This window comes from Mastomys coucha, unplaced genomic scaffold (assembly GCF_008632895.1).
Source record: "Mastomys coucha isolate ucsf_1 unplaced genomic scaffold, UCSF_Mcou_1 pScaffold15, whole genome shotgun sequence".
Lineage (NCBI taxonomy): Eukaryota > Metazoa > Chordata > Mammalia > Rodentia > Muridae > Mastomys > Mastomys coucha.
This window is the reverse complement of record NW_022196897.1, coordinates 140949555-140962110: the sequence shown is the minus strand read 5'-3', so window position 1 is coordinate 140962110 and position 12556 is coordinate 140949555. Positions and strand designations below refer to the sequence as shown.

Sequence of the window (12556 nt, the reverse complement as noted above, 5' to 3'; positions counted from 1 at the left end):
AAAAAAAAAAAAAAAAAAAAAGAAAAAAAAGAAAGAAAGAAAGAAAGAAAATGCCTTTGCAGGCCTGCTACAGGCAATATGGATGGCGGTATGGTCTCCATTCTGGTCCCTCTTTCCAGATAATTCTAGCCTGTGTCAAATTGACAAAACCAAACCCAAACAACCAACCAAACAACCAACCAAACAAAATCCTGACCAGGACAGCCTGGTATGGGTATGAGATGCTTTCCTATGAATTATTGTCCAGGAAGGCTCCAGAGGCCCTAAAATAATACAGGTGTTGCCACTGTTGTCCACCAGAGTAAGGCACTTCTTAGTTACTCTTCTATTGCGATGAAGAGGTACCGTAACCAAAGCAACTCTTATAAAAAAGATTTTTTTTAGTAAATACATCATTTCCTTCCCTCCTTCCATCTTTCCTTCCTTCCAACCACAGTTTCCCTCCCTCCTTCCCTCCCAGACCCTCCCCGTGTCCCACTGAATCTACTCCTCTGTTTCTTAAAAGAGAGAATTTAATTGTGGGCTTGCTTTCAGTTTCATAGGATTAGTCCATCATTATTGTGGTGGTGTATAGTGGGCATATTTCAGGAGCATGGTGGTACTCATGGTTCCAGGGCAGTAGCTGAGAGTTACATCCTGATCTATAGGCTGAAACAGACAGACAGAGATAGACAGACAAGAGACAGAGAAAAGATAGATAGAGAAGGGAGTTCATACTTGTTACTGCAAGCCTAGTCAAAGACCCATAGCTGGAGAAATCATAGGTCCTCAGGAGGAGCCTACTACTATTGAGCTAAATGAATATGTTGTCTCCTAAATATTTGTCTATATTTACAGAGTGGCCAAGTCCTCAGTTTTGGTCAGAAAACTCTCTTTTTGCAGCAAATGGCAGGTAATGCCAACAACCATGGCTGGTCGAGGTGCTGAGTGTAACTGTTGAGCACTCAGCTACTCAACTATACTCAGGGCTATATCACGCCCTTCCAGAGCTCAGAGGAACACCGTAGAAGGTGGAGCAGAAAGAATGTAAGAACTGGATAAAGAGGAGGAGGGTTGCAGACACACTTGACACAGCCACTGCAATTAGAACTCATACCTGCAGTTACCTGCACAGGACCTGCACAAGACTGGATCCCCTGCAACATTCAGTCATGGATGGAGGAGGGCTCCTGGGATGTTGCTAAAATTCCTTCCTAGGCGACATAAGCAAAAATCTAGTCCTCCTCCCAAATAAACTGAGGCACAATTCTGCTGAAGATCTCTCTGGGGGAACCAAAGAGTTCGTTGAGCTTTCTGACAAAGCATACACAGGTCAGGGGTTAGTTAACAGGGAGGGGCATAAATGATCCTCTTCCCAGTAGACCACCCGGAAAGCCTCTATCCAGTAGGGATGGGGGCTTCTCCAGCAGCCAGGTAGCTGGAGCCCACTTCCCTGGCTATATTCTCTAGCCCCTCCCTGGGTCCAGGTTCAATTTAGGAAGAGTTGCATATAACAGGTCGTAGGGTGCAGCTGGATACTTAGGAGAGGGTCTTGTGACCCTCCTTGCTACTCCATGAGGAGACAAGACAAGTCCAGCTGGGGCAAACTTTTTACAAAGGGGCCAGCTGAACTCCCCAGAGATGGTATTTGCACACAACACGGGGCCTGGTTCCTTCCTGAAATCTATTGGCTGTTACAGCTGCTGAGAGAGTTATCCATGCTCCTGTGGATAGCCCCACAATCATTTTCATGTGAGCAGCCTGTGAATTACCAAAAAAGACTACCGAATGAGAATTTGTTGAGGATGGGGTGGGGCCAAGCAAGGGAAGGAGGACAGAGGTAGGAGAGAGTGACACACTGCAACTTGTAATTTTTCTTTCTTTCTTTTTGAGATAGGGCCTCATTTTGTAGCTTAGGCTGGCCTGGAACTAATTAGCGGTAGAGCAGACTGGCCTCGAACTTGTGACAATTCTCCTGGGTCCATCTCCAGAGCAGGGGATTTACAGGCACGAACCACCAAGCCCCGTTCTTTACTTTACACCTGAAGCAGTTAAGGCTCAGGGAAGTAAATTGGCTACAGCCTGAGAGTTTTGCCTTGTTTTGACCTCTGATTCACTGGCTGGACGAATGAGAGAAGAACCGCCTCTCGCCACGTTCCCTTTCAGTCGGGTGCCAGGGGTCCAAAGGCCACAGTGCACAAAATTTATGATTTTTGAGGCAGAGATCGAAGTTCGGTCTCGCTCCCGCTCGGCTCAAAGCCTCGAGCTAGGCTCCGCCCCCAAGTTTCAGCCCCCAGTAGGCCTCATGAATATTCAAATAAGAAGATATTTAAAGACGCCGGCGCCAGGCGTAGATCCCTGCCCCGCGCCGCCCGGCCCCCTTCACTGAGTTCATCACTCCTAGCGGAAGCGCCGCCAGCATGTCTGATAAACTGCCCTACAAAGTCGGTGAGTCCCAAGGGTTGAGTCCTCCGTGGCGATTCGGCTCCCGTCCTGGGTTTGTTGTCAGTACCGACCTACGTCTTATTTAGGTGGCGGTCTCGGGGGCCCGGACCCCTAAAATCGCTGGCCTGGCCGCGCAGGTGCCTGGGGACTGGAGTCCACATGACGCCGAGAGCCAGGAGTGGGAAGTGGTCGCGGACTACGAGTCCCGGCGTGCCCCGCGGCAGGCGCCCTGAGCGGCAGCGCGGGCTGCGTTTCTTGGTCAGGCAGCGTGCTCCTCTCAGAGAGACTGGCCCTTGGGAAGCGGCCCTAGAGGCCCTGGCTCTGGCGTTTGGCGGCTTGGGTGATCCTTAGCAAGGGCCCACAGTCTTCTGGGCCTTGAGCAGGGCCGGAGAGAGCATCAGTGTTCCAGGTGCTAATAAGGAGAGGCCTGGAAACGGCTAGACCCGGGGACTTAGGGTCAGATCAGCTCAGTCTGTGGATATCTAGTGGATGTCTAGAAAATTTGAAGTGGTTAGAAATTACTATTTGTTTTGTCCCGATTATAGAAAGCTGTCTGAGCAAACACACTTTCACTCGAGCGTCTACAGTGGGATGGGCACTGCCTTGTAGCATTATTCTAGACTAACTGGTCTTATTATTGTAGCTCTCCATGGAAGGAACGATTTTACGTTTACAATGAAAATCCAGAGGTATAAATATTATTTTCCCAGAATCTTGTAACTGGAAAGTGATTGGTTAGAATTTGGACCCAGGACATCATGATCTCTAAGCTCAACCCTTTCACTGTCGTCTGTATGCAAGGCAATACACTTGAAACAACCCTAATGAAATTTCAGCGTAGTCCAATTCAGACTGTGCCTAGTGACACAAACTTGTAATCCCAGCCCAGCATTCACTACTGAGGCCAAGGGATCATCGATCAGCCGATTTCAGAGGTCAGCTTGGGCACACAGTGAATTCCAGAGCAACCTGGACAAAATAGGGAGACCTATAAAAACAAAACTACAAACCAAACAAACAGAAAAACAAAGCAATTCAGACTGGCTAGCTTTTAAAATAATTTCAATACTCCATTAAATTGGAGAGGGTCCCCAGCATGAGATGGATGCTATCCGGTTACACAGTCACCTAGGGAAGTGACTTTGCAAATTCTTAATAAGATAGTTCATCGGGCGGCAGAGTAGTTTATTGTCCTCGTTGGGTAGATGCTGAGACTGAAGCCCAGACAGGTTTAAGTCAGTGTTGCCTTGGTGGAAGACCTAGAATGGGGGCTTGCCATACTGTGGAGGGGTTGGGGGACCCCAGATTGTATGGATGAAGGGAAGACTGTGTTCTTGCCTGTGTAGGGTGGAGGCGTGAGTCATCCATCAAGGAGGGTATACTGCATGCTAGATTTTACTGGCTTGGCACCTCCTATAATCCTTGGGTGTATAGTAAGGTTCAGAGAGTTTAGAAAGGGTTGCTCAGTTCTGTTTGGCTTATTTTTGATGGGTGCTCCTGTGATTTCTGCAACCCGCTGGTTCTCTTGGCGCTAAAAGCTTCCAAGTTTGATACAGTAGCTTCTCTTGGAGTGGAAGTCCCATCAAAAACTCTGGACTGGCACAGTAGCCCCAAGGGCATTAAAAAAATCCTTTTTAGCTAGAGGGACAGGTGATAGTAGCCGTGGCAGAAGTTAAACAGGATAACAACAACAAAAAATTCCCGCACAAAACCCCCCAAAACAACACATTGTCCACACCATTCATCCTGCCTTTTACTGGCTAGAGAGTTGGACTGCTGGGGGTTAGCTCATTGGTGTTTTGCTTGTTTGGCGGAGGGGGTGTTAGATCCCCTGAAACTGGAGTTATGGGCAGTTGTGAGTTACCATGTGGATGCTGGGACTTGAACCCAGGCCCTCTAGAAGAGCAGCCAAGGAGCTCTTAACCACCAAACCATCTTTCCAGCCCCCTCCTTCCTTTTTTTCCTTCATTTCACTCACTCATTCTTCTTTTTTCCTTGTCCTGTACCATCTCTTCATGAATCTTTGCTCATTTATTTTTAGCAGCTGGTATGGTTGGTAAGCATGTTCTGACCCCTCTGTGCCAGGGGCCTGCTGGTCACTGGAGGAAGAGAGACCCAGGCACAAGGTTGAGACAGACCCATATAGTATAACATAGTGTCAGTGTGAGGAGATCTGTCACTTTTCTTTCCATGGCTACCAGCCCCTATTTTCATCTCTCCTCACAAGTCTTTGAGGTCTTCTTGCTACCATTTTGTTTGCTTGTTTTTTTTTTGAGCCTCGGCTGGTCTTGAATTCGATCTTCCATTAGCCTCCACACCACTGTTTATAGGCACATGTTGTTACAGTTGGCCAATGGAATCTTTTCTTTGTTTTGTTTTGTTTTGTTTTGTTTTTCGAGACAGGGTTTCTCTGTATAGCCCTGGCTGTCCTGGAACTCACTCTGTAGACTAGGCTGACCTCAAACTCAGAAATCCACCTGCCTCTGCCTCCCAAGTGCTGGGATTAAAGGCATGCGCCACCACTGCCCGGCTCAATAGAATCTTTTCAAAAGAGAAATCTGGTCATTGAATAACACCTCCTTTGAACCTCTGTAGGTGACCTACCTCACTGAGAGTAAAGTCCTGATTTATTTTAAAGCCTCTGTTTGAGTCAGTCTGCCCATCTGCCCATTTTTAGTTGTTTTTTTTTTCTTTCTCATTTTTATTATATGTGTATGGGCATCTAGCCTGCATGGATGTCTATGCACCACATGCATGTGATGCCCACAGGGGCCAGAAAAAAGTATTGGTTCCCTGGAACTGGACTTTTAGATAGTTGTGAGTCTCCATGAGCTGCTAGGAATTGAACCCCAGAACAGCCAGTGCTCTTCACCATTAAGCCATCTCTCTAGCCCCTCAATTTTCAGGTGTCTTTGAGCATATACTGAGCCTGATACTTGGCATGAGCCTTCCAGGTTAACTACCTGTGTTAAAGCCCTACGATGGGAGAGATCTGTGTGTCTAAGCAGCTAGCGAGGAGAATAAAGTGGAGATAGAAACAGTTGGTAGACTCGAGTGGGACCTGAAGTCCAGGTAAGGGTTAGGATTTTAAATTTTTAAAAAGTTTCCCACTGGGTTGTGATGTGTGGAAACAAATGAGACCATGGAGCTGCTTTGTTGGTCCATTTCAGTCAAAACCATGCTGATGGTGGTGGGGTATGATGACCCACACACATCTTTAACCTCAGTACTTGGGAGGCAGTTATCTGTTGAGTTTGCAGCTAGGCTGGTCTACAAAGTGAGTTTCAGGACAACTGGAGCTATATAGTAGGCCCTGTCTCAAAAAAAAAAAAGGAACCCAACAGCAAAACCCATGCTGACAGAGGCAAAAAATGGGAACGAGAAATTTTACAAGGTTTTGGCTGGAGTGACTGATTGAATGGTGGTTTCATTTCCTAAAATGGGAAGGTTGAGGATGTTAGGTGAAGGAGTCTAGAGGGCTCGTACTTGATGGATAATAATTGGGCATAAGTCTGGAGGTGCTGAGTCAGCAATTGGATTGCGACTCTCAAATTCCTGGGAGAAGTTTGCATTGGAGGTGAATGCGTGGGAGTCATCAGCACAGGGAAGGTATTCAGAATCATACGGCTAGAACTTGTCGAGCATTGGAGAAGAGCTACTATGGATCCCTGAGGGTTTCTAGAGTTTGCCAGATGAAGAGCAGCCAGGAAGGTAGGAGGGAAAGCACAAGAGATGCCAAGGAAGGAAAGCATTTCAGAAATGAGGGAGTTGTTAGTGGAGCCTCTGCTCCTATGAGAAGCCTGAGCATAGGTAATTACTTCAGTGGCACCAGGTTACCTAGGTGATTAATGCAGTGGTAAGATCTGAAGGGGTGAGAACATGGTTGGGGACCAGGGGCAGCTCATCTTTTGCAACAGACAAGAATGTCTCCTTAACCACAGATGGAGTTTGTGAATGGAAAGTGAATGATTCTGAACCCTTAGTGGGTTGTGACATAATGTTATCAGATTGATGGGGGGAGATGTTTAGGGAGAAGAGAAGGAAAGCAAACTTAGTAGGAAGATGCGCTAGGGTTGCTGGGATGTGCCAGTTTCCCTCAGGTTTCCCATTCATAGTAAGCAAGGTGTCTTCCTGTGGCTGTCATTCTCCTACCTGGTTCAGTGGAGGGCTGGCTCTAACTAGGTGGCAACTTTGTTTTAGGATGGCCTCAAAATTATGGCAGTCTTTCTAACTCAGCTTCCCTAGTACTGGGATTACAGGCAAGAAGCCACTCACCCTAGCCTGGTCTCAGTCTAAGAGTAGGGTATGGACAGTGAGGTGGAGATCATGAAGGGGGCATGCTAAGGAACACTAGAAATTGATAAAAATCAGCGGTTTACACATTCTGAGCTGGCTGCTTCCTCTTGGAGTTGGGAATCTAGGGAGAGGGAACATGACCAGAGGTAATTATTTGAAATTCAGATTTCTGAAGGAGCTGTCGTCAGATTTCTGAAGGAGCTGTCGTTGTTGATGTCCTGGGGTAGTGGTGTATGTGTCTTTGTGATGGAGGAGCTATGTTTGTGTAATAGGAGTGAACCCTTCCATAGGTGTGTAATGTCGACCTTGGGAACTGTTTGTGGTGCTAGAGGTTGAACTTAGGGCCTTGGATATACCCTATCACTCCTCCTTTGAGATTATTTAATGCAATTTAGGAAACAGTAATATTATTGTATTATCATTATTATTATTATTATCGTTATTATTATTATTATTGACAGGGCCTCATGTAGCCTAGGTTGGCCTTGAACTTGCTATGAAGGCAAGGATTCCCTTCCTCTTGCCTCCATCTCCCAAGTACTGGAATTACAGGCATGTTTTACCACTCTTGGCCTGTTTATTTGTTAAATTATTAAACTATAGCAGCCTCCCCTCTGTCTTACCTTCTATTTCTTAGCGTGATTGGGAAGATCTAAGGTCCTCTAAAGATAAAAATCACGGCACTGGGGGTGGTGGTGGCTCAGTTGGTAAGTTCACCTGTCCTCATAAGCATGAGAGCCCGAGGTCCGCTCCTCGGCACCATTAGCAAGCACTATAATCTCAGTGCTAATGAGGCAGAGTCAGGAGGGTCTGCCTAGCCGAAACATTGGGCTTCTGTACAATGGGAGATCCCATCTCAGAAAACAAGACCGAGAAGCTGAGACAGACACTTGGCATTGATTGACCTTTACCCTCTGTATCATGCTCTACATAAAAAGAGAGGCTGTGGTCCATTCATTTACAAAATACTACTCCTGCTGGATTTGATTTTTCTGAGGAAGTGATCTAGAGATTTGCTGCTGGGCTTTCCAGCCCTAATAAGCCTGATAATAAACTATGTATGAAAGACACATAGTTTACATATATTAATTATATTAACCATATGCCTAGATTGGTCAGATCTAGTGCTATTCTTTTTTTTTTTTTAAGGTTTATTTATTTATTTATTTATTGTATGTGAGTACACCATTGTTCTCTTCAGACACACCAGAAGAGGGCATCAGACCCCATTACGGATGGTTGTGAGCCACCATGAGGTTGCTGGGATTTGAACTCAGGATCTTCAGAAGAGCAGTCAGTGCTCTTATCCGCTGAGCCATCTCACCAGCCCCTCTAGTACTATTCTTATTCCCCAGCTGTAAGACCCCCTGTTACTGGCAGTTCCTCTCAGCCATTCGGTTCTGGTCCATTGCCGCTTTCTTCTCTTCCTCTTCATCTTCTGTCTGCTCTCCTTCTTCCCCTCCCTGGCCTCCAGCCCCCAGCCCCCTTGAGCATCCAGTCCCACATTGACAGGTGTCTGTGGAAAGGACTGACAGTGTGAGATTCATAGTTTCAGAGCTGATTTTCCAAGGGGCACTTCTCTTTGTTGTGACAGATTGCCCGACCTGAAGGCTATAGGATTACACTTGGTCCTTATAAGGTGATGGAACTTGATGGTTGATGGGAGGAGGTTGCTCGTGTAACTTACCTTTTCTGTTCCCACAGCTGACATCGGACTGGCTGCCTGGGGACGGAAGGCCCTGGACATAGCTGAGAATGAGATGCCAGGATTGATGCGCATGCGGGAGATGTACTCGGCCTCCAAGCCACTGAAGGGTGCTCGCATTGCTGGCTGCCTGCACATGACTGTGGAGACTGCTGTCCTCATCGAGACTCTCGTGGCCCTGGGTGCGGAGGTGAGGCCCACAACTCTCTGACTCCTGGTCACCTTGGTTTTCTCTCCATTGCTGCTGCTCCCGGGAGGAAATAGTCTTTAGTATATTTTCTCCATTTGGGAAGATGGCTTCTTTCTGACTGCTCAGTATACCTTCCTGCCTGAGAGTGCTGGTAGAAGACCCCCACACCCCCACCCCAATAGTCCATTTAGTCATCCCAAAACACTCCCATTGGCCTTCCTTGGGCCAAGTGCATTCTGGACAATCGTGCTGCTAGCATGGGAGAGTGCTTTGATTGGTTTAGCTTGAATCATGCATGTATAGTAAGGTGTCAAGGAGAAGGGGACCTGGTAGAGTAGGACAGCCAAAAGTAAGAGTACTTGTATTTGGAGACAGCGCCCCACTGTGTCCTCTTGAGTTCAGGTGAGCTTGAGCGAGCTGTCTTTCCACCTCAGCCTCCCAAGTTCTGAGGCTGAGATGCTCACACATCTCTGCTGACCCTTTTTAGATTTCTTCTTACTTTGTGTGTATGGATGTTTTGCCCACCTGTACATTTGTGTACCACTTGCTTGCAGAGTCTGAGCAGGCTAGAAGATCCCTACAACTGGAGGGTTGTGAGCCACCATGTCGGGTCTGGAAATTGAACCTGGGTCCTGGATAAGCAGCTCTTCACTGACTCTCTCCAGCCCCCATTACCGTATTTTTATTTTCAACATTCAGTTTGCTGGTGATCTGATCGCATAGCTTTAAATACTGCCTGTGTGGTGATGACGCTTCACCACATGTACAAGCCTGACCTGAACCCACAGTCTTAGATGTCCAAGTATTGGTATAAGCCACTTGGAGATCAAGTGCACCATCCAAACACACTTAGTTTCCTGCCCTCCTTGTCCTGAAGTCTTTGCCACATCACCTGTCTCCTTGTTCTCATAGCACTAGAGTAGCACATATGTGCCTAGTTCCCACAGAGGCCGGAGAGGGTAACTGATCCCCTGGAATTGGCATTACAGATGGTTCATTGTGGTTGCTGGGAACTGACCCTGGGTCTTCTAAAAGAGCAGCAGGTGCTCTTAACTGCTGCGCCATCTGTCCAGTTATTTACATGTGTGTGTCAGACTCTCACTGTATACCTTAGGTTGGCCAGGAACTCCCCATATAACTCAAGCTGGTCTTAAACTCTGATCTTCTTGACACTACATCCTGAATCCTAGGATTGATTATAGGTATACCACCATGCCTGGGTCAGTCATTTATTATTTTTTGTTTTGTTTTGTTTTTTAAAGCTCTGGTGGTGTCTTGTAGCCCTTACTTGCACAGAGCCCCCAGCCTTGGCTTTAGGGTCCTTTCCCTGTTCCTAACATTGGTGCTTCCTAGCCACTAGTGACATACAGCCTTGTTTTTCCGGCCCTTCTAGGTGCGATGGTCCAGCTGCAACATCTTCTCTACTCAGGACCATGCAGCGGCTGCCATTGCCAAGGCTGGCATTCCAGGTGAGCTGGGTCACTGGGGTATCTGGGAGTGGATAAGGCTCTCTGCTTTTTTTGTTTTCTTTACTGAATTCTGTAGTAATAAGCTTCCATCTGGTAGAGAGAAGATCTCAGTCTAGTGACTCACTACAAAGAGCAGCTTTGCCCTCCTACATCATCTCAATCCCATGGAAGATACTGACCCACTGAGCTGTGTCATGTTCAAGGGAAGGATCTTATGATTGGGAGCCACATGGTGTAGAGGGTAGGAGGTTCTTAGAGGAACTCTGTGGGTCATTTTCTAGTGAACTGCCTAGGCAGTTCTGTAAGGCAGAACGGGAGTCTCAAGGGTGCACTGGCTGAGGTCCAGTAGTCTGGAGTAGGAGAAGGGACCAGGGCTCAAGAGCAAAGACTTTGTCTCAAACTGCTGCAGAATGTGCATATCTTTCTGGCCTGCAAACAGGGGCTTGTTAAATTCAATGGCAATTAAACAAAATACAAAAATCTTCATCAGAGGGCTGGAGAGATCTTTCAGCAATTAAGAATACTGGCTGTTCTTCCAGAGGATCTGGGTTTGATTCCTAGCACCCACACGGCAGCTCACAACTATCTGTAACTCCAGACCTAAGAGATCTAATATCCTCTTCTGGCTTCCTCAGGCAACCAGACAAAGACATGACGTGCTTCCAGACAAAAACACTTAAAGATTTGGTGATGGTGGTGGGGATCCTAATCAGCTATAGGTAGAGGGGCAGAGGGAAGGGTCTCTCTATAGCCTCACAGGGCTGAATGGCCTGTCAGCAGGCCATTCTTGGCTAGGCTTGGAGGCCCTTGTTCAGAAAAGGCTTTACTTTCTGCAGCATTATCTTCTATAGTGTGGGGAGGGTGGCAGCTGGCTGATGGGCTGGTGTCCTATGCAAACAGGTGATGCTTGTGATCCACACACCTGTGTAGTTGCACACACTGTGAGGTGCACCCACCTGCCAGCACCCTGTTTCAGGTGCTGCTTTAGAGAGCTTTGCTGAGTGATGTGTGTCCTAGACCCTTGGAGGTTTCCGTGAGTGGTGATGGCAGTGCCTCCTCACGGGGTTTGCATGAGGGAGCATGAGGATGGGGCACGAAATGGTCACCTGGCACAGCAAATGCTTCATCCATAGTAGCTTCTACTGGGGCACCTTGGCTAGACATCACCTGAAACTACCCACCACAGAGACTGCCAGGCCCTCAAGACCTTTCAGTGAGGAACAAACCCAGGGTCCTACCTGATGGTACCCAGTGACTAGGACATCCTTTCAGATATAGTCCTGATCTGTGTGGGCCAGGATCCTACTCCGTGGAGTACTGTCCGGAGGAGATACAAAAAAAGTAATTATTTCTAGACACCTACATCTAGCACTGTCTGTGGCCTCTGTCCCACTTGAGCTCTGCTATTACAAGCCCCCTTTATAGAAGAGGAAACTGGTAAAGTGAATTTTACAAGGTCACCTAACTGGAAAGTTCAGAGCCAGCCAGAGTTTGAGCTTAGCTTCAAGCTGTGCAGTTCCCACTGTTGTGTGTGTACAGGGCTGGACATACCTAGGGATGGGAGCTAGGAAGGAGATGGTATTGGCTTTGTTGGTGGAGTTCTCTAGAGCCTCCCTGCCTGCTGCTCATGTGCCACTTACCCTGCAGTGTTTGCCTGGAAGGGCGAGACAGATGAGGAGTACCTGTGGTGCATAGAGCAGACGTTGCACTTCAAGGATGGACCCCTCAACATGATTCTGGATGATGGTGGTGACCTTACTAACCTCATCCACACCAAATACCCACAGCTTCTGTCAGGTGAGCAGGTACAGTGGACACTAGTAGCCCGAAGGTGTCTTGCTTCTTCATAGACATGAGGCAGTGGGCCTGGCAGAACTCCCAGATCCATAGGACTGGAGGACAGGAGGTTCCTGCAGGCACTGGCCTTCTGACTTGTGATGTGAAGCCAGGGTAACTGAGGGTGGGGGCAGGGCTGGCTGAGTTCATAAGCCACAGCCAATGTAGGGCAGTGCTAGGAATGGCTGCAGAGAAACATCTTTGTTGACTTTGTGACAGGAAGGAGAGGATGGAGAGACAAAAGCCCTAGGGTAGGGAAAGACTGACTATAAAACCTTAGTGTGACGGACTAGTAAATGAGGGAAGCCTTCTCTTGAGAATATTGTAGGATATGATAGGACAGCTGGGGGAAAATGGTGTCAGGCACTAGGACAGTGGTGATGGGAGGTGTGGGGAGGTTGAGCCATTAGCCTTGTAGGACTGTGTATAGAGAGCATCAGATGACACCTCCCTGGGTGACTGGGTGGACCCTACAGTCAGGTACAGAGATGGGAACAAGGGAGAGGGGGCACTAGGGAGAGAAAAGGGCTTTGGGTAGAGATGTGTTCTCTGATGCTCTTCCTCTTGTTCAGGCATCAGAGGTATCTCTGAGGAGACCACGACTGGGGTCCACAACCTCTACAAGATGATGGCCAA

The 12556-nt window shown here is 47.6% G+C and overlaps 1 protein-coding gene across 1 annotated transcript in view; it reads left to right on the top strand.

The window, feature by feature from the left end:
• The first annotated feature begins 2279 nt into the window (after positions 1–2279).
• The window catches only part of Ahcy (adenosylhomocysteinase), a 15676-nt gene continuing 5399 nt past the window's right edge, over positions 2280–12556 (top strand). The window contains exons 1-5 of the mRNA XM_031373272.1: positions 2280–2427; positions 8425–8615; positions 10009–10084; positions 11732–11881; positions 12493–12551. Of these exons, the coding sequence (XP_031229132.1) occupies positions 2400–2427; positions 8425–8615; positions 10009–10084; positions 11732–11881; positions 12493–12551 (504 nt within the window). The 5' untranslated portion in view covers positions 2280–2399. The remainder of the gene's footprint in view (positions 2428–8424; positions 8616–10008; positions 10085–11731; positions 11882–12492; positions 12552–12556) is intronic.